The sequence below is a fragment of the Pagrus pagrus genome (genome assembly GCF_965226575.1).
Source record: "Pagrus pagrus genome assembly, chromosome: 17".
Taxonomy (NCBI): Eukaryota; Metazoa; Chordata; class Actinopteri; order Spariformes; family Sparidae; genus Pagrus; species Pagrus pagrus.
The window spans coordinates 18,824,579-18,849,371 of NC_140201.1; the positions used below are offsets into that span (position 1 = coordinate 18,824,579).

The window sequence follows — 24,793 nt, forward strand, 5'->3', positions numbered from 1 at the left end:
TCTACTTTAAGAGCTTTACCACTTCAGCCAACATCCTGAAGCGGGCCACTCTCCTCTCCACCCCTCCTCTCCTCCGGACCTACACATGGACTCCAGCAGCTTGAAAAGACGGCAGTGAGGAAAGCAACTTTTCAGTTAGAGAGATAAATGGTGGGAGGGAAGTCTGCTGTTGGTTTCCTGGACCGAGCTGCATGCGCTGGCTGGAGTGCTGAAGCTACAATAGGAGTCAATCTCCCTTTTCCTGTGTGTGTTTTCTGTCTGCCCTCACGAGGAACAGCGGGAGCAGGAACTGGGCTAAAGAAGACTTCTGGATGCATCAGCAAAGAGGAGGACGAGCCAAAAGAGGAGAGGGGAAAGTGATAAAACAGAGACGGGAGCAGCAGGGGTTGGACTGAGAAGACAGTAGGAAGACAGAGTTAGAGTCTTGAGGGACAATTTAACAAGAAAAAGATAAAGGAGAGATAGTGGACCGAAAGAGGAAACTCACCTGACTCCCCTCTCTGCTCTGCCAGGTGGAGCATCCTCCTCCCTCCCTCCCCTTTCCCTCTCTTCCCCCTGACATGGGCCGCCTGTTGGCCCTGACCCTCGCCTACCTGGCCTACCTGCTGGCTGCCGCGATCGGCTCGGAGCGCCAACAGCACCGCGTGCAGCACGGCCCCTGCAGCTACACCTTCATCCTCCCCGAGGTGGAGCACTGCCAACCCTTAAAGGACTTCCAGGTCACCAACACCCTCCAGAGGGACGCCCCGCCCGAGGTCGAGCCTGGAACGAGCCAATCCAAGCCGGTCAGGGCCCAAAAGGAGAGGCCCTCCTCGCAGGAGACGAAGCTGGAGAGTCTGGAGAGTGCCATGGAGAACAACACCCAGTGGCTTCAGAAGGTACGGACGCTCTTACTCTTTGTGGTCTTCTTCTTGTCCTTTTCACATGTCACACGTTAGCCTGCAGAGCTTCAAACCGACTGCTGGAAAAACAAGCATGGGATGTCCACGATACACTAGCCGATAACAGCTGTTGACAAGCCTTCATTATTGATACGTTCAGTGCTCAGCTGGGATTTCCTGGATGCTTGCTGTATGCATATCTGGCTCCATGACAACGCTCGCTGTATGAGTGTGTGTCTGTATTTAAGACCACTGGGAGGCCAGAACTCCCTGTTGCATGCGAGAGCAGAAAGACAAGATGAAATAAGTTTGCTAATATCACACGGTGCCAAACACATCCCACACAGTTAAACCTGCTAAATTAGCATTCCTCAGAAACTTCGCTCTTGACTCATGTTTCAGCATCCCCCCTCTACTAAACCCAGCTGACTTAAAAATATAACATGCTCCTCATTCAGAAAATCGTGTTTATCTGCTGGGGACACATTTCAGCACGTCTCTTCTCCGGGCTGTTGGCCTTTGCGATTCCATTTAGCTCGGATTATGACTGACTAAAATGAAATGATGCGATTAAAAGTGGCTTCACAATAGTGTTTTCATTGCTAAGGTCATCGGGGCACAGAATCAGTGTTGGGCCATTGTCTGGGAGAGACTGACTGACACGCCACCCCTCTCCACCCGTCTCCCTATTCTTGTCTGCATCACTCAGAGAATATTTATGGTATACACTAATCCTCGGCCCGATTATAAGGGTTTGTGTCGAGTGTTTAGATTGGCCGGCTGAGAGCAAACATGTTGATTATGTTTCAGGATTTGAAAATGGGGCATTATGAATGCCAAAGCTCTTCCTGTGCTCCTGTCACTTCCCACTCTGGCTCTCACTCACCACAAAATTGTCTGCGCTTTTTTCCTTCCTTCCCTTTCCCCAGCCTCCTTTTTTCTTTTGACACTGTTCCTCTCTATCCATCTCCTTCGCTTCTATCTGGACCGTTCTGCACCTCCGGGATGATGAATGTGTCTCATCTCACACCTTGACTTGTCGGCCATCACATCTCGTACTCTTTGTCTATCTTGCTCGTGCTCTCTCGACATGCACATAGAAAGAAAAAAACAGACACACACACTCAAGTCCCCTGTGTGCACTCTGTCTGATGCTCAGTCTATGAACTGGAGACCTAGCTTCTATGGGAAGCATCCCAGGGGGCCACACTGTATGTGTGTGAGAGACAGAGCGAGGAAGATATAGTGAGAGTGCACACACTTTTCCTCATGTGTGCAGTATATTATTCATGGGTGCAGTCCGGAAAGCACAGGCTAAATTGGAGAATAGAAAAGCATCACGTATTGCACATATTTTGGGAATACTCTGAGCCGCATGTTTCACTCTCTCCACCACAGCTGTGATACGAGCAGTCGTGAAGGAGATACATTTTAAATCAGAAAAAGCCCTGCTGACACAAATCTTTCTCCGTTGCCAAACTTCCTCCACAGAACTTCTGGAGCGAACACAAAGTTTCGACCTTTCAACAAGTTACCCCCAGCAGGCCAGTGATGCATAACTGATCGCACTGTAGGTGGGATTTCCACATAAACATAGCCTGACTCTAGAGAGCTCTTTAAGACATGCACAAGGGTATACTGACCTCTGACCCCAGATGGCAAAGCCTTTTCAGCACCTCGTGGAGCTCATTAAGCCTATCTGCATAGGCTCGGGAGAAATTGGTAATATGCATGTGGAAGAGCTCCAGGCAAGTGTGTGTCCTGTGTCTGTGAAACTTTATACCATCGCACCAGAGCTCCCCAGGGACGGTATGACTCTTACTGTGAGCCTTTCACCCAAACCCCTTAAAAGAAAACACACACCCACACACTAACTTGGGAACACGCACACACACACTAATCCAGCATGTTCCGCACGGGGGATCTCCAAGTAGAAGAGAGCAACAGGACTGTATTAATGTTCCAGAGTCCGTCTTCTGTGTTTCCAAGAAGAAACTAGTGTTTGCTTTCTTTTGGTCCTAACCCCCTATGTAACCCCCCATCTAGTCCCTTGTGCCTGAGGGGTTGGCAAAAGGGATGTGAGCGTGCTTTTGTTAGTGCTTTTAAGAGACTGTGCGGATTATGCTAATGCTGAAATATTGCATAGAGATCAAGGTGGCTAGGCTACCCCTGGCGACCCGACTTCCTCGCCCAGTAATATTTCATTAAGCCAGTGCTGAAGTATGTCACCCACATTATTCAGTTGGTCTTGCTCAAACATACACCCCTTTTCTCCATCCTGAACAATCTTTGAGAACAAATAAACATACAATTATTCTGAAAAGTCAGTTCATCCAAAGTACAAAAACATATCTCTGGGGGTATCGAGGCAAGAGACAGTTTTTGTTTTAACTGGCCAAGGTTTTGCAATGTCTGCATCTAATATGGCACGGGTGAATGGGATTTGGTTTGTGGCACTCAGCTTTTAAAAAGTTACATTTAAACAAGCTTCTACAGCCATGCACGCAGCTCTGCATGACTGTAGTTTGGCACAGCAATGCTTTGAGCTAAATGCTAATGTCCACATGCTAACAAACTGATGTTTAGTAGGTAAACTTTAACCCTGTTCACCGTCGTAGTTCTGCTTGTTAGCTTGCTTACATACCAGGGTGGGACGACACACTTATCTCCTGATTCAATACTATCACAATACTTGGGTGCCAGTTCGATATGCATTATTACTTGCTTTTTTAACACTAGACCATGGGGGAAAGTTGATTCATACACTTCTAGAGATGTGTCTATCATGATTTCCAAAAACAAGGCACATTGTTTTCACCTGGGGACCATGAATATCTACACCAAATTTTGAGGCAATCCATCCACTATTGTTTTATCCTCTATGTTTCCGTAGAGACTGAATTAATGGATGGAAACGGAAACTGCCAATCCTTGATGGAAAACAATTCCACTACAACATCTCTTTCCAGAAACATGTCCTGGTTCTGAATAATCCCCCGAAAAATGCTGTCAACCATTTCTGTTGGGAAAAATTGTTCAACAGAAAGCAGTTGCCATCTGTCCACAATAAGATCTATCGATTCCGCGAAACAACATGAAGATTGTTTCTGGAAAGTGATTTTGCTGCTGATTTCTCTAAATGTCATTTTTAAGTGCTATTTGCACCACAAGCAATATGACATTCTCATCCATTGTTGTGTGATGGAGGTAGAAATCCAAATAAAACCAAAGCTAACTGATTCTAGACACCACGAGAGGTATACTGCAAAAGTGTCCTTTGTCATTTTGGTGAATTGACCCTTAAGACCTGTAATGTAGTTAATTTTGCTGAAGGGTAGATTTACATGCCGTTGCACTGACACATCAATCAGGTCGTGTTTTTCATGAAAACATATATAGTATAATCCAACTATCGTGATGATGTGTCTCAGTCATTATTATTTGCCAGAACACCCAGCGGACATGTCCCCCCTCTCTGTAATTGTAATTGAGAACAAATGCGTCCATTGGCTCAACAATTAAGATATAAAGTGATACAAATCCTATGATTTCCTCAGCACTGATCCCTACAGTCCCTCTCAGACACAATAAAAGAGAATTATATTACATCCCAAATGTGATTTATCTGGCTGCATGGAGGAGCATGTGACAGCGCTGCAATTAACGCAATTGGAAGAGGGAGATGGAGTGAATCAAGACCTTTGGATTGAGCTCTGTCACAGAAGGCTGTAATGGGAACACTTTGGACAGGCGGCTGATAGCAGCTTCAATACATGGGGCTGATTATGATGCAGGGATCTTTGGTTCTTCCTTTGGAGTTTGCTCTAATCCGCTTGGTAATCTCTTCATAACCTTCGTTATGAGGGGATTTTTTCGGCCGTCTCACTTGTCCTAAAGTAGCGAGATGGAGGAGTGAGAGATGGATTTATAGAGCGAGCGAGAGGAAGAGGGATGAGTTGGAATGGATGAGGGAGTTAGTGAGAGGGATCAAGAGGAAGAAGGGGACAAAGGGAGAAAGATTACAAGGAGACAAACAATTTAATTGCAGATTCATCTCTATTTGCCCGCTCGGATCAGTATTTTTTTGTTGCATAAAAAACTGAAAAAGCCCTCTCCTGTGGTAATGCATTATCATAATCCCATTCCTCTCTGAAACGGCCATTTGCATTGAAAAAACAAACAATCATAGCCTCATTTGAATTCTCTTTGATTTTTGCGAATACCCGCTCATTAGCTGGGTCATTCTGCATGCCTTCTCCTTGGAGACTTCATTTTCCAGTCATGCGGTTTAACGAGTGGAGTCTGATCTCTAACCAGAAACGTCATAAATATTATTGTTCGATATTCTACTTTGCTCTATTGCCAGGCTCGGGCCATCGCCAGTTAAACGTCAAACAAAATTCCATTGTACCCGGCAGGAAAGGACAAATTTGTCTTCCACATGCCGTTTGCTCAAACTGGCCACATTAATAAGAAAATCTATTTATTGGGGGAAGATGGATGTCATCCTATTTATACTCCTGCGGCAACACGTGACAGGTTTTGCCAATGCTTCTTTCTCTGGGCTTGATTGATTACAGAGTGTAGGTGACTATCCCTGAAGTCCTGCACATGAATATCACAAAGTCAGCCTGTATATCATTGCTCTTTTTGAAATTCTCCTAAACACTATATATAATCTTATTAATCTAAGGGTTGCCTGAGGTTGAGCTGCCGATGGATAGATGGGTGGCGAGACACCGCAAGTAGCCTTGGGATACTAAATTCCATCAGTCCATCACTGTACCTGAAAAGATTAAGATGAAAAAGACTCCAAGGTTGCTGCTTTCACACTGCATCAAGCTGTCAGCGAAAAGGGACATTTCCTCCTAAAATATGATTAGCACCACAATGAAACTAGGGAATCTGACATCCTGGATAATATCCTCCACGTCTGCTTGTTCTCCTTACAGCTGGAGAACTTCATCCAGGAAAATGTGCGCTCTGGGATGGAGGAAATGAAGAGAACTGCGGTACACACCCAGACAGCTGCCATGCTGGAGATGGGAACCAACCTCCTAAGCCAATCAGCCGAGCAGACCCGCAAACTGACAGACGTTGAGACCCAGGTGAGCCCGTCAGGAAGCGTCTGAGTGAGCCTGAGATAACTTGTTTGCAGCCAATCCAAATGAACAACTGTGCGGGTCACACCCATGCAAAAACAAATGATGTCACTCGCGAAGCACCTAATTAAATGTAAATCAGATGGAACCCACCGAGAGGTCTTGCCCAAAGGTGGCGGCAACTGCTTTTAAACAGCTGGTATTTGGATTCGCCAGCTCTGATTGACACAATAAGTTGAGCTGGGCGCCTGACAACAAGCCAATTAAAACATAAAACTCAGTAGCACAACACAGATGTGTCTTCAATCATGCTACAGCGCTGTTGTTACAGATTGGCTTGTTTTTGTCATGCTTTCTTTTTCTCTTATCAAAGTCGATATGAAACCACAACCTGTGCAAATATCTGAGCCACTTTGTGTTTTTGTATCATCTGCGACTTCAAAACATGTCACAGGTGCACATGAGCTCAAGTTCGCGATCCCAGATCAAAGAATGAGCCTTATGAGCCCTTTTGATGTCTTGTACGACATTGTTTAGCCCCAAGGGTGCTTTTTATGAAATCAACAGCAGGGCAATCTTTTGTTATTCCCTCCCATCAATACCCCTCATCGCTCCTATCTATTCTCCAACCTGCACATACTGTGATGGAGTTATTCTTCTGTTTTTTTTAAATCAATCTATAGGTGCTAAACCAGACGAGTCGCCTGGAGATCCAGCTGCTCGAGTACTCGCTCTTCACTAACCGGCTGGAGAAACATATTCTCCTCCAGACTCAGGAGATCTCACGCCTCAGTGATAAAAACAGGTGAGCACACACACACACACACACACACACAAAAACACACTTCACAATGGTTGGTTTGCTGCTAGTCTTGCACTGTGTATAGGCACTGCATTCTCAGAGCCATAATTGTGAATTTAAGTGGTAATTTTGGAGCCCCCCTTTTTTCCCCTAATTTTTTGAAACCATAATCATGTTAATGGAGCAAAAAAAGAACTGACATTATCAACAGAGTGTGAAGAAACAGCAGTGTTGATGCTGTGTGTATTGTGTTGCTGAGACGTCTCCTGAAGTTAGCATGCTAACCAGCTAGCCCCAGCCCGTCTTGTCTCAAAACACCACTTTGTATTGGCAAAAGTCCAATAGTTTCAGTTGGCAGATATATGCCAGGTGTTAGCGTAATAAATTAACACAATAAACTCACAAAATGTCAAGAAAAGCAATACTTTTACTACTATTTTCCTCACTAAACAGAAAAATACAACCAGGTCTCTGCATCTCTAAACTCCAGGGCCACTGGCTCCACGGCTAACTGAGCCATGAGCTAATTGGCTAACGGTAGCTAACTACAGCCAAGGATAGCTAGCAAAGAGCAGCAGTTGTCATATGCTCTGGTGATATGCTGCCCCCTACTGTATGTTTTTGGAGCTACCTTCAAATTCCAGCCATATTCTACAAATTATACCTTTGAGCAGTCCTGCTTTACACATCCAGAAATTACTAATCAGTCAAAAACTCTGCTTACCACAGTGTTGTCTTTTTTCTTGGATTTTCTGAAAGTAAGGTTTTAGTTGCTATAGGTGGCGCTATTTTTCTCTTTGCTGCTTCATTGTCTTCACTGACTCCCAATGAGCTGGCGGGGCTGCTGTAGGAAACATGAAAGGCATCTCTTCCTGTGCACCAAAGAATGTTTTCACAGGAAAAAGCTACTTGAGACTGGGTGGCAAAATATCGAGGTCTTCAAAAATGTAACATACTGCATATGTACACGCACATGTGTGAAACTTGTCCTTTTCAAAACAGCTGGAAAATGACTAAACGACTCCAGCAGATCTGAAAAACAGGGCACTTAACAACAACATAATGCGTATTGTGTCAGCGTGTGTGTGCGTTTGCCAGTGAATAGGCAGTGCATGTTAGGAGTGGTTTCCCATTCTTCTCTCTAGGAACACGAGGTCAAATTAAGGCCAGCAGGGGTTAAGGACAGGGTGCTGGGCGGCATGAAAGGGAGCGGGTGTTTTCTCTCTTTAAATCTGATTGTTTATCGCTCAATCCATCTGTACCAAGTGTGACTGGGAGAACACTGTGCCCCAGCTCCAACACCTGTTACACATCTGGCCCTGCTTGGCCCTGCTCTGCCCTTTGGCCCTCGTCCTTCAAGTCGGTGTCACGGCTCTGACATGTAAATAAATGAATACATCTTCACAAGGGTAAGCGCCATGACGGGGATGCATGAAATTGGAAAGGTCAGAGTAGGTTTGCAGCCAGGCAGCTGTGCTATAAAAGGGAAATAAGGACTGCAGTGCTTGTAGGGGGCTACTGCTGCTGATCCTTGAGGGCATGGAGCCAGTTTTTGAACTGCAGCCAACCACAAAGAGCACAGAGACATGTTTGTTTTCACAGGCATTGCATGTAAAATACTATTGGCAGGAAGCGGAACATTTTGTGGACAGAGTTTGAGAGCAGTCAAATAGTAATATATATATTACAATAATAATAAATAGTACATGATCACAAGCATAACAGTTTAATTGCCCAGGATGCAATGTGATCCAGAATGGTTTGTTCTGTCAAACCTTCTAACTGTTTAAACATTGCTGGGCTGCTTCATACTGGCTGTCTACACTTTGACTGTTCCTGAACGTAAAATACACATAATGGAGAACAATTTGTTAGCTTGCTTTGCCGCTAGTATTGAGTGTTCCCCCCCACAAAGCAAAAATGAAATGGAAGCAATGTTAAAAATGATTTGAATTGATCCATCTTGCCTTCCAGGCCCCATACTGAGTCGCTGCCTAAAGTGGGAGATTATGGATACACGTTTAGTGCAGCGGCCGCGTGTGCACAGGGCTGAAAAGTAGCTTGTTCAATCTGGGTGGCTGGATTGTTTCAATAAATAACTGCTGCCGAGTCGTTAGTCAAAGCCATAAAGATCAGGCTGAGGGGATTTATGATCTTCATTTGGAGGCGGGGGTGTGGCACTTGTGCAGACACACACACACACACACACACACTGTCAGACGGTTGCCTCATGGCTGTGATCGAGAGGCTTAGCATGCAGGCCCATCTGTGCATGCTGCTGCAGTACAGGTGTTTATATGATGTTAGCCCAATGAGACTGTCACGCTGATGTCTATTAGTCATCCTTATGTAAATGTGCAAGTTTGTGCAACCTCTGCTGCGCAAGGTAAATCCTAAATGAATGGATTTTTCTTCCTGCTTCCTTGCCACCCCTTATGCATCTAAATGCTTGATATAATACTATGTTTTGGATTGGCTGATTTTTACTTTTCTCCAGTGCACTGTCTTCAAACAAAATCATATTTTTGTTTTTTTGTCTATGGTAGTTTTTTGGAACAGAGGCTCTTAGCGTTGGAGGCTCGGTATGGGAAGGAGCTGCAAGGGCTGGAGAGTGAAAAGCAGCAGCTTCAAGAGCTTCTGGAGAGGCAGAGTCGACTGGTCAGTCAGCTCCAGGGTGAGCTAGGCAGCTCCACGCTCAACAGCACCTCACTGCAGAAACAGCAGGCCGTGCTCACGGACACTGTTCAGCAGCTGCTGGGTATGGTCAACAACTGCAATGGTAAGGCTGAGGGGTTAAATGTCTTTGAAAGAGCAAATTGTACTATCGGAACAAAAGATGCATTTATTGTAAGACAAATGTCCTCTGGGTATAAAAGAGATCAGGGCTCAAGACTCATCCTCTAGGACAAAATGGATTTTTGTATGTATGTATATATGTACAGCTATTTCTTAGCAAATGACAAAATGAACCGAGTGCTTACTACAACAGAGCTCCTCTATTCATGCTGTTGCTATAGTTACTATCACTGGCTGGCAACTTAGTGCGAGACCTAAGAAGAATATGACAAAAATATCAAAATCCAAAGGGATGCACCAAACTCACTATCGACCCCCTGTTGATAGTGAGTTTGGTGCATCCTTTTGGATTTTGATATTTTTGCACAGTATTTTTTCCCTGTTAATGCTACATTGTGAACAACAATCAGTGTTGAAATCAGCAGGGGGGAGCACCAGACAGCTGTTAGCAGGAGGTGGGCAGCATAATCCTGCAGTTTGTTGGCAAACAGTTTACAGATAACAGATGAGATTTTCTGTTCAGAGGAACATCAAGAGTTAAACACTGAACCGCAGATTACTTCCTTTAATTCAACCAATGGCGGTTAGCAAACTGGATTAAACAGGTGATGTTTTTCAATTCAGAAGATATTTTTTGCAAGTTAAGCAAGTCGCAGTTAAAGATAAAAATATAAAGTATAAAGTTAATAATAAAGTTTTATAAAGTAAAAATACCATCTAGTTTTGTGTGAAGCTGCTCCGGGATTGACATCATCTCGCACAATACATGTCACCAAAACCAAGATGGCCGTCATGTTGTCACAGAAAAAGTATTTAAAAAGGTGAAAATCACAAAAAGTGGTGTTATCTTGACGGCTGCTCTTATGTGAACGGAGAGATTTGTGAGCATGCATAACCGGCTCATCAACATGTACGTTTTTATGGGTTTTGTTGAGCATTGAAAAGGACGATGTCACTTATGCGACTGTTGGGTGTGTGGCCTTTCTAATTGCATTGTATGTATTTTCACAGTCTTATGAAAATCTTCAATTTATTACTATTCAAACTGGGTCAAAAGAATATTTTTCTCTAATTAACTACCATACATATTTTTTCTGAAAGGAGGTCCCATGGGGGTCCACCGGAAGGGGAAGGACTTTGCATCTCTATAGACACATTACCGTCACCTGCTAGTCTGGTGGTTTACAAGTAAATTGGCAGAAAAAAACAAAACTAAATGTTCTATTATTCCAGTTACTCTGAAGTAATTTATTAATTGGAAGATCATGTTTTCCATTATGTCTTTCCTAGCCGATTCCCATATTTGAAATTGTGTTTTACATCAGTACTAGATTAGTGCAAATAACAACTCCCTTCTTCATCGTTACCTGTCGCAATCTATCAATGTATGTTGAACAGTTTCAGCTTTGTTACAGTAGGATGCTTGACTACTCTATGGAGTGTCTGATTTAACAACAAGTTCACTGTAAATAACTATATTTAAGTACTTCAACTGATTTAGAGGTAAAAGTGTCTTGAATGCTAATACTTGCGAATAATAACTATTGATTATAGTGACAATGTAAAGAAACGATTACATGAGTTAGGGGACGGTTTACATTCACGGTTAAAATAGCTTTTCATGACAGTTCTGCAGAGGTGGAACAATAAGTTAGTCTGCAGCCTTGAAAGAGATCAACAAATATTGATCAATATTAAATAAAAGACAGAGCACCAGCTCATTAGTATGTAGCGCACAGTTATTTATTTAATTCCTATGGATCATTACTGCCTCAGTGCAAAAAAGAAGAAGAATTGCACCAATAAAGCAGCTTGCAATTCAAATCTTAGACTACATTCATGCATGCACCGCAGACATTGCAGAATTAAGCCAGAGCTTAACATTACGAGAGAACTCACATATGGAGTTGGGATTTGAGTGCAGATCCCATAAGGTTGCCATCTGTAAATAAATGCCTGCATGTTTTTTTTGCAGAAATCTCCAACGTGCCCAAGGAGGAGCAGCTTAGTGTCAGGGACTGCGCCGAGATCCTGCGATCTGGAGTGACAGAGAGTGGAATATATAGCATACGCCTCCCCAACTCGACTCAGACTGTCAAGGTAGTAAGGCTTTAAAGGTCACTGGCCTTTTCTTGCAAATATCACCTAACTGACTGTGACATGAAACTTTTTTCTGTGAGACATTTTATCCCATTTGTCTTACACATTCAGCGCTGTAATCATTTCACTTTGCCCAGCCTGCATAATCTAATGCTCACACTCACTGCACAATGACATTCAGGCAGCTTATCAGTATTTTTTGTGGGAGACTCTGTGAGGACAAACTGCTCTGATGTAATGGTAATTTGCAGGGGTTTTTGGTATAGAGGTTGATGGAAATGCCATGCTGGGTTACTGAGAGCTAAAATAATAAGCAACAGGAGCATTATGCCCTGCAGGCTTCATGGTGAGTGAGTGTGTGCTGCTGAATGCAAAGTCAGAAAGGCTTAGGCGGTACCTCCGCTGACCTGAAGTAGCTAGGTCTTGCTAAGTCAACCATGGCATCCACCAGCAGGCTATCCTTTCTTTGAATCACAGCTAGCATTCATGGCTCAGATCTTCACACTCGGAGCTTTCCACAGAAAACGAAAGAAAACAGTGAAACAGTTTTTTTGTTATTCATTACTTTCAGTCTAGTTTGCTGGTTGGCACCATCTCCCATCGCCTCTGTTTCTCTCCTGTGCTTCCTCTTCATTTCCTGTGGGCAAAGCAGCCAGGTGTTAGGCATTGGTGCCATGTGTTTCCTGCCAACTGGGGCCAACGTGCGTTTCCACTGATGCAAGTTAGCTCTCCCCAGATCATTGCTGCTTTCAATCTATGCCATCTTATTCCAATGTGGCTGGCAATCTGGGTGGCTGTGTAAAACTGGGGCAGATACAAATTGCCCTATTTTCAGAGCAGCGAGTGGGCTTTCTCAGTTGGACAAGAGACAAAAAGCACATACATGTGTTTAATGCAGATTTGCCTATATGAGATCTATCAAACTTTGAATCACCAAGGTGGTGAATAATGATGATGTTTATAAGCCAAATAATTTATATTCTGGATCAGCGTCTTTTTTAATCTTTCATAACTCTGTTGTGCATGCTTTTGAGAGTCACCAATGCACAGAACTCATAAAATTAAACACATTAGAGCTTTCTCTCCAAGCACATATTGTGTAGTATTTATGCTATCCCCTGAAAGCCCTACAAAAATAATAACCACAGCATTATCTTTAAAAAAAAAAATCATAATAATGCATAAGTCGTCTGGATTTTTGCTTTTATTGTAATGGGGTTGGCTCTAACTGAAATTCTTGCTGGCTAATAGTAGTAATGAGTGAATTTGGAGGATTAAATATGGATCTGGTCTAAATCAAAGTAACGACCACATTTGGCAAATGACTTAAATTAAGAAATTCTATTTCAAGACCTTGTATGTGTATTTAGCGTCAAGAATTTAAGGCCAGAGCGTTGGCTTAATGTGCCAGAGGATAATCACAGCACATTGCCAGTCTGTGCTCTGTTTTTCGAGGTAAAAAACCTGAGTGCCTTTTGACCTTGATTTAGTTTTCCTTCTTGGGAAAGAGCTGGAAATGCTCATTTCATTTCTAGCAGAAAATAGCCAGTTGAGGTGTAGAAATAGAGAGACCCCTTGGGATGCTGTCCACATATCAGCATCTATACTGCATTACTCTTGAGACAGGTCAGGGCGGTTGTTTGGTGGACAACATCCAAGCACCCGGCCAAGCTAATCAATTTTGTTTCAGTAATTATCCACATTGCAGGTTGTTGAGGTTGTTATCGAGTCAGAAATGTCATTGACAATGCCTATAATTTAAGGTGACAAGATTGAAATTCAAACATAGTGCCTGAGCAAACTGACAAAGTACCACCCTGAGCCTCGAGGTGTGCAGGCTGAATACTCTTGTTCGATTGAGAAGCGTCTCAGTGACAGAAAAATCCAATCTCACCAACCAGGGAAGGAATTCACACAGTCATTAAAAAGGGAAGCTGGAATATGTCCAGTTTAACACCTTGATTATGTAAAACAAGTCCCTCAACAGGTCTAAATTTCAAATTCTGTCACTACATGACATTCCATTTCCTACTTATTCCTATTCGTTCGTCCAAACATATCTACATATGGCAAAATGTGCAGCCAAGTAAGACAGAAAACAGTGTGTGTAACCAAAAACACAGATGCCTCCTCCTCAACCCCCCACACAAGGGGAAGAGAGAACATGCTGATATGTTCGTTTTTCCTTCCCACCTGGGTCATATCACTCCGTGACACCTTGAAATGTTTGCCCCCCCACACACCCCTATTGACAATTTTCTCTCAATTTTCCACTTGTAGACAAACTCCGATGCTGTTAGATCATCTTGGCATCTTGAGCTAATCCCTGTTTATTGACATACAAGCTCTGGATGGAGCTGTCTCATGTGTAACAACAGGAAAAGGCTTGATTTTGTTTAAAAATATGGTGCCGAGATTAAAACAATATAATTCTTTCTTTGTATATAAAGAAAACAATTGGATAAATTTACTATTTATCATATCCGATTTTTTTCGATAGCTAAAGTATCACTTTAAAAATTATAGGTAAAAGCTGTACAAATCAATATTTCTATATTAAGAGTGAATCAAACAACTATGTGTAATGTGATAAGGGTCTCTTGTATTGTTGGACCCAAATAAAAGAGAATTATCAACCAATCCCCCCCGAAAAGTCTCAGATTTTAGAAGCATTTTAGCATCTTTCAGCTGATTGTTTTGATTTTACAGCCTGCAACTTATAATATAACATAAATATTTTGTATTGAGTCTCACAGTTTTCACCGTCCTTGTTTTCCAACCACAGCAGAAAGCTGTTTTTCACTTTAAAACAGATATACCCACTGCACGTCACCGACCCAGCGTCAAACCACAGTTAGCGACTAGTTGGGTAACACAGTGGGGCGTATAGGTGCTAAACAGCCAGCTATTTCCCTCAGCAGCTGGTGGAGACCAACGGAGATTAAATATTGGACTTACATTTGCCAGGTGGCTCGAAAAGCAACTCCAAAGTAATGCTCAGCATCTGGTGCAAAATTGTTGTGGCAAATGTTTCCTATTAGATGATAATATGTCAGTGTTGTGTTTATCCGTTGTTACGCTGCATCGAAGTGGCAAAAACAATCAATTGCTGCTTCTTTAAAGGTACACTATGCAACTTTTTTTTACACGATGTTGCTTTCATTTCCACAGGTGTTCTGTGACATGAAGACCAGAGGCGGCGGCTGGACGGTGCTGCAGCATCGGACAAACGGCTCCGTTGACTTCCATCGTGGCTGGAGGGACTACAAAATGGTGAGTTGTGCACAGGTCAGGGTACATGATCATCAGTATAGGTAGTATGGATCAGCAATGCGAGACTGGACAGGAGGTTCCAATAACGATCCACGGGTGGTTTGGCAAGGAGAGGCGTGGGATACCGGCTCGCCTGTGATCCCAGGTGACCTGCGGTTGTTGTATTTGGCCGCCCTCGTGTTCTCCACCACCCCCCATGTTATTGCACCTGCTCTCGCTCCCTCTCGCTGTCATACTCCCCCACACACACACACACACTTCACTGATCCGCAGAGTACTACTGTTTGTTTTTATCTTTAAGATCCCAATAGCTTTCCTGTGTAGGGAAATGAGTGCAGTGATGAAAGTAACATAATTTCCAAATGGATATAATTCAATCGTACACAAGAGACTATGAAGTTGATCCATGTCTCTGGCTGAATCAAGCGTGTTTTAACACCATTGGCTTTTGTTTTGCTTGGACGTACATTTAGGTAATGCTTTCTTTTTTTTTTATCTCGTCACAAAGTTTTCTCAATAAAATCAATATTCCGTTTGCACAATAGAGAAAAACACACGCTTTGCGAGCCCTGTCGACTGTGTTAAATTACACACAGAACAAATGAGTGAGGCTAGTTTTGGGACTGAGCAGAGTAGCAATTTGTCTCTCACCCACGCCAACAAATCAATTGCCACAGCTTGGGTTGGAAATGACAAAGCAGAGAGGACTGCAAACAGAAATGAGTGAGACTGAGAGCACCCCCCCCCCCCAAAAAAAAAACCAAAAAGAAAAAAAACCTTAAAAAGCCCTTTTAAGAACAATATTTTTACAAGTGGATGATAAATATTTGGTTCCAGCTGGGGCGTGGGAGAACAGGAGGCCCTGTAGATGGCAGATAACGAATGTACTAAAATGCTTCACTGCCTCTGTCCACACTCTATATTCTCAGAAACCGTGGTCAGTGTTGATCAAATGTTGCACCCAGACGTGCTGGTCAAATGATGAATGCTCCAAGGCCCTCGCTATATATTCACTCTCACTTAAGACCAATAACAAACAGAGAGTCTGACAGCGAGACAAAGTGACTTAGATTTCACAGGTAAACAAGGAGAAAGGGGCTTTCTGTTTGAACAAAGGACTCTTAATATCTGCAGAGGTAGAGTTCAGTTGCTCACTATTTTGCTTTAAAAATGCACTTATACAAGTCATAACTCTTAATGGTTTTGACTGTCAGTAAACATATGTATCCTTTCACGCTGTGAATCCAGTCAGTCAGTCGAGCAGTTACTCTCAGCCCTCTGGAAAAATTAATTAACCAATGTTATTCTTCGTCCTTCCTCTTAAAGCGTGTCTTTGAATAGAACTCTGCGTGTTATCGTGATTTCCCTGGAGCGACCTGTTTCTGTCAAAGCCATCATGCCCATATGGCACGCTCTATCTGTTTACATTCAACACTGCAGGTTTATCCTTCACATTTCTGTTTTTAACTTGAAAATGGTTGGTAAAAAGGAAAAACTAACATTATCTAAAACATAAAATGTCTCAGTAATGGATGCCAGAACAGCTTGAATGGCAGTTCTATATGTCAAATGAACAGCATTCCTCTGAAAGATTTTCACTTAATTGATTTTTTCATGATGCCGCTGGAGAGTAGTCCTAAGGCTCTCATACAGTGTTGGGGTCATAACTATGTGGGAGAGGGTCACGGCTCTGTCCAAAGGGGGCAACAAAGTAAACCGTGAAAACTGTACACTTGTGTAAAAAATAACATTAATATATCAATAATACAAGAAATTATATTAGACATAGAGTATAACTAATTAAAAAATGTCTAAAAAAAAACCCTGATAAATTTACTGCAGTTCAAACTTTGTGATTATACTGTACCTACATTACATAATTTATTAAAATTATTTTTTCATTTTTGTACTCATCACATGTAGAATATTTAATATGGTTATGTAGTTTTCAACTACTGGTGTAATGACAAACTGCTGTAAATTAAAATAAAGATATCACATATCATCTTAATTGATTCTGTTGACGGTCCCAGTCACCCTTTGGATGCGTGCTAACGTGACATAAGCTACAGTTAGCTAACATTATAATTTCACAGGCTCAGATAAAAAGTATAGTATAGCTATGAAGGATTATGACCACAGACATACAGTATACATACAGTATAGATACCACAGTGGCTGCTGCTATATGGAGGCGGGAGGTCAACTGTATGGTCCACAGTCACAGGCATCATAACTCACTAAATTTTCAACTGATTTTCAAGCAGCAACAAAAAATAATTTATAAAAATGAAGCTGATGAAAACGCATGTGACTACATAAATAGAAGGGTGAAATGAAAACATGGAATACTGAATTATCAAGTGATTTGATTCATTTAAAGAAGATTTGATTGGAACAGCTGTTATGATATGATGAAAACAGAGCCATGCTTTAACATTGCCGTGTCTCACATTCATCAGTCAACATTCACAACACAAAATTGTGATTTATCATTTAAGGAAAGTGTCCTCAAGGGAGTAGTAACAACAAATAACTGACAAAAATGGAAATGATGAAAATGCTCACAAATCAATAATGAAAGTGATTAAATGAATATGAACTGACATTTATTGTTTACGGCAAGCAATTCTTGTAACTTCCGACCTAATAAAAAAAAAAAAAGAGAAGATCACGCTCTCTCAGCAAACCGCTCGGCGCTCGACTGCCTACAAAGCTCCATGTGCTGCAGTATTTAGTGCCAGTCATGGCGCAGAGAAATTATCTGTCACCATGACCACAAGCTCCAGAGCGAGAGCCAAAAACTCCATCAATTAGTCAGTGGGTGTGGTGTTTGATTGACACTTTGGACAGAAGTAACAAAAATTTAATTTCAACATTTTTTGTTTCTTCCAGCCTTGAAGCCAATTTCCTTGGATGATATTACATCTTTGTGTTGTGATTGATGGATGTAAAAAGGGAAAATGGGGAAAACGATAAAACACGGCTCGGTTTCCATCATATCACAACTTTTTTAAATTTATTTATCAAATTCAGATTCATAAATCACTTGATAATTTATCAATCCATTTTTCTATTCACATGTATTTTTATCACTTCCATTTTCATCAGTTAATGTCTGTTGCATCCACCCCCCCATAGTATTAATGAAACAAGACACTGGATACATTTCCATAGTACACAAAATATTTTGTCTAATGTGAATAATAAGAGCAATATTTCTATAATGTAATAATTAAGATGTAATTCATCTCTATGTATACTCTTTTTACTGGAAGCATCTGCATTTTGTTTTTCACTTGCATGCCATTTAAATTCCTCCTTACACTATATTTCTGCTATTATTGCAGTTTATTCTGCATGAGTGATCTGTGTTTTCTTTCCGCCTTGTTAATAATGAGATAGAAAACTTAAATTCATGTCCAGCTCTTAAGTTCAAACAATGTGTTAGCCAAGAAGCCAGTTTTTATTTTACAAACAGATGGCTCATTGGTAGGATATTAAAGCAAATTAAGTCTCAATTGACCGACCCGCTTGCTTTGGGAGTGGAGTATTTCACTCCATAAACTCAGTGGACTGTCTTAAGCCATCACAATGATGAATGTGACTTCTTAAATTGAGGTCTATTTTCATATTACCTTGAGAAACCCTTGGCAGGCTTGTGGTAATGTCTTCCCTTGTTAGAATGTTTTCTTATTCTATTGTTTCTCTTTCTTTGTGTCTAATCCAGGGCTTTGGAGAGCTGTCTGGGGAACACTGGCTGGGGAATGATATCATCCACAAGCTGACCAGCTCCCAGGAATACAGTCTGCACGTCCAGCTAAAAGACAGAGAGGGGAACGAAGCCTTCTCACAGTACGAACATTTCTACATAGACGGAGAGGAGAATAACTACAGGTAACCCTCATTTATAACTGAAGAGGCCTGCTTTAATCTGGATTGAAATGATGCAATACTCAGATCAAAATCCACTGTTTGAATTATTAAATCATCCGCGCACTAATTACAAAACACTTTTGGTGAAGTGTTTTTGTAATCAGTGAATGATAGCACAAAATATGACAAACTAAAACACTTCTCATGCTCTTAAATCTTCAATTATAAGAAATCAGACATGAATAGGACTATAATGAAGGTAAGGGTTAGTTAGATAATTTCAGTGAAGTGTTATATTACGAGCCGTCTATTGTGAAAGGCATAATTGTGATGCAGTAACACCCGTGCACTGGTTGTGTTCCCTCTGGGTTTTAATAACACCACAGATTAGAAGCTGTTATCAACAGTTCCTTCACATTTTCTCATTCTCTAAGCTTTTTTTTTATTTTTTATTTTTTTATCCCCGAACCCTGAAGTTAAGGAACCACTTGGACCACTTTTAAGAATGTCATTCAAAATGATGAGCTCAGTGGAGGGCGCGCAGCCACTTTCGCCTGCCTCTATTTTTCTTTTCCCATCAACGCGGCTACCGCTGCCCCTGAAAATCCCCGAAGGGGAGCCACATCCACTGGAGTATAACAGGAACGCTCGGCAATACCTGCCCCTGCCATCACCCTGCAATCACTAACAAGATTATGTGTGGGTGTGCTGAAGCTGTGCTTCCGCCAAAACAGACAAAAATAGTTCAGTTTAGATTTCATTTAAATTCACAGGAATTTACCCTTGTTTTGTATAAGTTTATGGAGATTGATGCTTTGAGAGATGACAAACCATAATCACATGTGGGTGTATGCTTTCCAAGATCCCTAATAGTGCAGCAAATTGCATTTGCCTGAGTTTGTTCCACATAATTAGCGCGATGAAACGGAATGTTTCACAACTTTGCTGGAGGCTACACCGTGTGAGGTGAAGCACCTGACTGGATATAATCACCTCTGTAGCTTGCTACCTCTGAGATCATGTTCTGCGTAACTAGTTCAATATGCACCAGCTTTACTAGCATGCTGGCTCCGTCTGTTGGTTTATATTATAACTCCCAAGCCGGAGCTGTGGTGCTGTGCAGCCAGTCAGCCAGAGCAATCCTCCTCCTCAGCTGCATCCAGCGCGCTCCCCAGAGCAACATGGAGGTCTTCACCTAAAACTCAGAAACATTATTCATACATTAATCATCAGTATGACAGACCACTTTCCCCTTTGAGGGAGCCAAGAATAGCCATTTTTTATACCAAAACCAATGGTAGGCATTCCTTTTAATGTAACAGTATATTTGTCATTAAAGGGTATGATAACAATGAAAAGGATTAGCCTGTGGTCTGCAGTATTAGGCGAACAGATGAACTGACACATCTGGAAGGTATGGCTAATCAAAATGTTTGGGAGGGCGGCTCTTTCTAAAAGTATATCCTGTATCCTGTGGTTGCCATCCTGTCTAATTTAATAGCTTTTAATTTTCTCTGCATCGCCAATCCATCACCAAGAGAAAAGTTAAGTTGTTAAACAGAACACCCCCCTCATTTATTATTCCGGCCTCTCTGCTGTGCCATCATTATTCCCGTCCCTCGCACTGTCATTTCAGACTCTCCTCTCGCTGCCCCTCGTGATGTGTTGCCCTGCCCTGTGAACTTACAAATTCAAGAGGAGGATTCTTCATTTAGTCATCACAGACAGCGTGCCCCGGGCTACAGAGGGGGGTCACATAACTCAGGGGAGAGTCCGGTACTAACTAGACAGAATGACAGGGCAGAGGAGAGGTTAGACAGCAGGGCTGACCTCCTCGTCCACTCTCTTTAAACCAGAGCTGACACACACACACACAAATGGACAAACTGACACAGAGACACACACAGACTCTGCTGGGCCCGCTGTATGAAAATAATTGAGCGAATCAATTTTAAGTTGGGCAGAGATTTCTTTCAGACTGTTTGGGCTGTTGCACAAAGCACAGCATGGAGGGAAAATAATGAGAAGTTCTTTAGGTTAGTTTTTGTATTGCTGCTTGGCAACAATAGGGACCTAGGGGAGATGGTACCTTGTGTTGAAAAGTCTTGCACATAAGATAAAACAGTTCTGAGCTCCTCCAGTGGTTTACAAGTGTTTATGACGATATGCTCTTTGATAACTTTTGACTTATCATTATTTTCTTTGATTGAGAGGTAAATTATACAGGTCTTTTTTGTTAATATCACACTCTTGCACTCGGCAGGAGTTTTATCGAAAAGGTACACCCTTCTACACAAACTGACAACAGAGATAAGCACTGGATCTCGCCCTACTTAACATGCTGTCTATTTGCTCTGTTCGCCAAAGTTATTCTAGTGTCAGGTATGTCCAGATGCCAGTGTTGTGAATGAACATGCTAGAAGTTGCCTAAACGTGTCATATTTTTGGAAAACGATGAACTGAGTGTTAAGAGAGTTAACAATAGAAAAAAGGAGGTTGTGCTTCAATAATGAGATTTTTAAGTGCACCAGACCAAAGATCATGAAAGGGCAGCGCATCTCAAATTTCCAGTCAGGGAGGACAAATTACTCACATTTCACTTGTTTGTTTGGCTCACATCACAGTAGATAAACGCTAATGCATTTCAGCACAGAGCCGTCTTCAGAGCGCTCTGCGTTCATTCCAATTCATTACAAATCCAGTAGTTGATGTTTTATAGCCTGATAGTCGCCTTTTTGATTGGTCGACAGATGCAGCCTAAGGCATCATGGGAATGCCAGCGAACATCTAATAATCATGCTAACAACAGCAACTGTTTTAATCACAGAAAACTGATAATTAATCACAGTGCTGGATTTATCATTATGGATTTAACACGGTTTGGTCGAAAAAATAGCTAAGTCCCTAACATGCAGCTTTACAGAGACATCAGTATGTGGTATATGACATATTAAGGTGTAAACAAGACTGTCGACGACAAGGTCGGGTTTTAAGGTTTTCCTGGCATAGTCAATGTAATGATTTCATCGAAAACCTTTTAATTCTGTAATGCTTTTATAACACATTACCCTGATGGGGGTGGATGGGTCGGACATTCTATTGAAAAAGAAAAGCTGGGGGCTGCACGTTCAAAAGAAAAATAACAGACACACACACAAAAAAAGATGAAATATGAACAAGTTAATTTTTGGCAATGTGAACTTTGCTCAAAATTGTTAATTATGAATGTGAACATGATCATTTTAAACTGTGTGAACTGAACTTTGAACTGCTTTTTGTGAAGTCTGAAGGACATGGAGCTCAACACTGCCAGAGGCAAATCAGAAAAAGAGAGAAAAATGTTTAAACAGCAGCTCCAACCGGAGACAGTTGGACTAACCAAGTTAAACATTTCCTCCTCTCTCATCCCCGGTATCTTGAGGTATTAAGGAATCACAGACCGGCTGATTGGTAAACATGATTATGCCGTGATCAGTTTACAGTAACACATAACATTAAATGTTTTCATAGAAATTCAAGTTCAAAGAGTTTTCGGGCAGTCGCCACTCATTGCCAGGCGGAGCTGCCAAGCAAGTGAAGTTGCCCAACACAGTTTAAATTATGAATAAAAGTGCCTGCAGCTGAGTTTCTTTACTGAAATTCTTCTTCTGCTGTCCCGAATCCAGCCTCCATGCCGAGCACTTCAGTGGCACAGCTGGACGGACCAGCAGCCTCACCCACACCGGCACCCAGTTCAGCACCAAGGACAGAGACAACGACCGCTGCACCTGCAAGTGCTCCCAGCTCGCATCTGGAGGTACGCGACTTCCCTCAACTGCTGCTCCTCATTCACCTCCGTCTCAATCTGTCTCTCCTTATAACCCATCTTGTTAAATATTTCTACCCACCCCCTTGTAAATGTCCCAGAGTGCATTTCATTTTCGCTCTGCGCCAATATAAAGTTACTGCTGACTTACAGCTGTACGTGTGTGTGAGGGTGTGCATTTCATGAGTTTGAATTCAATGAATTTAGAGTTTCGCCTTGAACTCACTGACATATTCCCTCTGCAGGTTGGTGGTTTGAGGCTTGCGGTCCATCCAACCTGAATGGCATTTATTACCCCGCCTCGTCCAGCGTGGTTCGCTACAATGGCATTAAGTGGTACTACTGGAAGGGTCCGAATCTGATGGCTACCGAGACTACCATGATGGTGCGCCCGGCAAACTTCTGATCGCCCGATGTCACATGGAGTGAATGTCACTTCTGATTTTAATGAACAATATCCAGAAAATTGAATATTTTCCAGGCGCTTTCAGTTTTTCGAACGTCTTGGAGGAGTGCCGAGCAGTTGTCTGGGGACATGTGCAGACTCTCAGCAAAAGACTGTGGTTTCCGGGGGTTTCCAAAGTGAGACATTTCACCTGAAATATCTACTCACAAAAGTGCCCGGGCTATATTTTAATAAGCATTGTTCAGCGAGAGAGGAAGGAGATAGAGGGTTTGAGCTTTGCTAGAGATAAAAACACACCTTATCAAATCAAATTATGCACTTACATATGACCCAAAATTAAATTAAAACATAAAGGGATAAACCCTTAAAGACACTTTATATCAATACCTATTTTTATATTAAAGTATGAGAACTTATGTTGTGTGTGTGTGTCTGTTAATACATTTTTTAGGACGTCTTCAAGTCAACTAATTAAACTCTTTACTATAAAGTTCACACTAAATGCCTGAAGAACGAGATACATGTTATGTCTAAGGTGTAAATATCCTATGCAATGCCCCTGATTGTAACTTTATTCCGGTAGCATCACCGGATTGTAAAACATCAGTACTTGTTTAATACTGTAGTTCAACCAATACACGATATAAGATAACCTGCAGTGACTTCAATGGTTTCCCACTGTTGTTAAAACAACACCATAAAGCGCAGCAACAATAACAGGCTTTGCCCTCTGCTGCATCTTCCAAAGGGCTTCTCAGAATGAAATATCCCTGATTCTTTCCAGGCACACCTCTCATAAAACTTTATTTGTGAGAGATTTTGCTCATAAAAGTACATCATACACTTTCACTGGTGTGATTTACCTTCAAAAATGAAACATTTTGTAATAGCATCTGGGAAACAATGTTGTAAATTCAATTTTTACTTTGTTAAAACAATAAAATTGTACATGGTCTTTGGTGCCTATAATCCACAGCGCCAGGTGCTTGTTACTATGTAAGCTACATAAACTCCAACAAGCTGCACATGCTGGATGAGGACTCCCAGCCATTGATCTGATGAATCATCCAATAACACTGGTCCCTGTGGTGCCCATTAGAAAGCGGATGGGTTTCACCTCGGCTAACAATGACCTGAATGTCCCGGAGTACGCTGGGGACGGCAGCCGTTACTATCTGGAAGACAAAACACAAGGACGTGGGCTGGGCATGTCTACACTGTCTGCTAATTGTTGCACTTCATTCACTGAAGGACGGACGGACAGAACACTTAAAGATCTCATCTTCTTTGCGAAGGCAACTCCTGACTGTGATTCATTCGTGACTGCTGCAAACGTAAGACAGCCGCAGAAATGAAACACTGGGCTAACGAACTGAGCCAGGCCTTGGTGTTTTGACAGCTCCTGCTCATTCAAGTCAGTCTCGGAGATACTTGGAAATAGAAAAATACTTGCTTTCTGATTATGGACAAAAAGAAATATACTAAACATAACAGGAAATTGTTCATTTACAAATAAATAGCTTTTCTGTGTATGGCTTCACTGAATCTCTGCGGGTCTTTCCCAGACACAACTGCCTTTGATTTACTACTCTATTAAGAAATAAGCAGAAGCTGCTCATCACAGATAAACTACTCAAAGGGATAACAATGCCTCTACTGAGCCTGACCATTTCTTAAATGTTTGTGTATAAATATATGATGCAATCATGGTAAAACTTGTGAGAAAACTACAAATATGATCATAAGTGTATC

General features: G+C 41.9%; 1 protein-coding gene across 1 annotated transcript; it reads left to right on the plus strand.

The window, feature by feature from the left end:
- Nucleotides 1–24,499, plus strand: angpt2b (angiopoietin 2b). The gene is made up of 9 exons (XM_084379775.1): nt 1–878; nt 5,834–5,989; nt 6,667–6,788; nt 9,332–9,564; nt 11,557–11,681; nt 14,853–14,954; nt 18,685–18,851; nt 22,496–22,626; nt 22,881–24,499. The coding sequence occupies exons 1-9, from the start codon at nt 561–563 to the stop codon at nt 23,039–23,041; spliced, it is 1,515 nt and encodes a 504-aa protein (XP_084235901.1). The 5' UTR covers nt 1–560; the 3' UTR covers nt 23,042–24,499.
- Nucleotides 24,500–24,793: the final 294 nt, after the last annotated feature.

What these genes read in the sequence shown, in the direction of transcription:
- angpt2b (XM_084379775.1), top strand. Translation starts at nt 561, where the DNA reads ATGGGCCGCCTGTTGGCCCTGACCCTCGCCTACCTGGCCTACCTGCTG. An exon ending in CGCCTCAGTGATAAAAACAG is followed by an intron (nt 6,789 to 9,331) that starts GTGAGCACACAC and finishes TGTCTATGGTAG; the next exon opens with TTTTTTGGAACAGAGGCTCT. An exon ending in GGAGAGGAGAATAACTACAG is followed by an intron (nt 18,852 to 22,495) that starts GTAACCCTCATT and finishes TCCCGAATCCAG; the next exon opens with CCTCCATGCCGAGCACTTCA.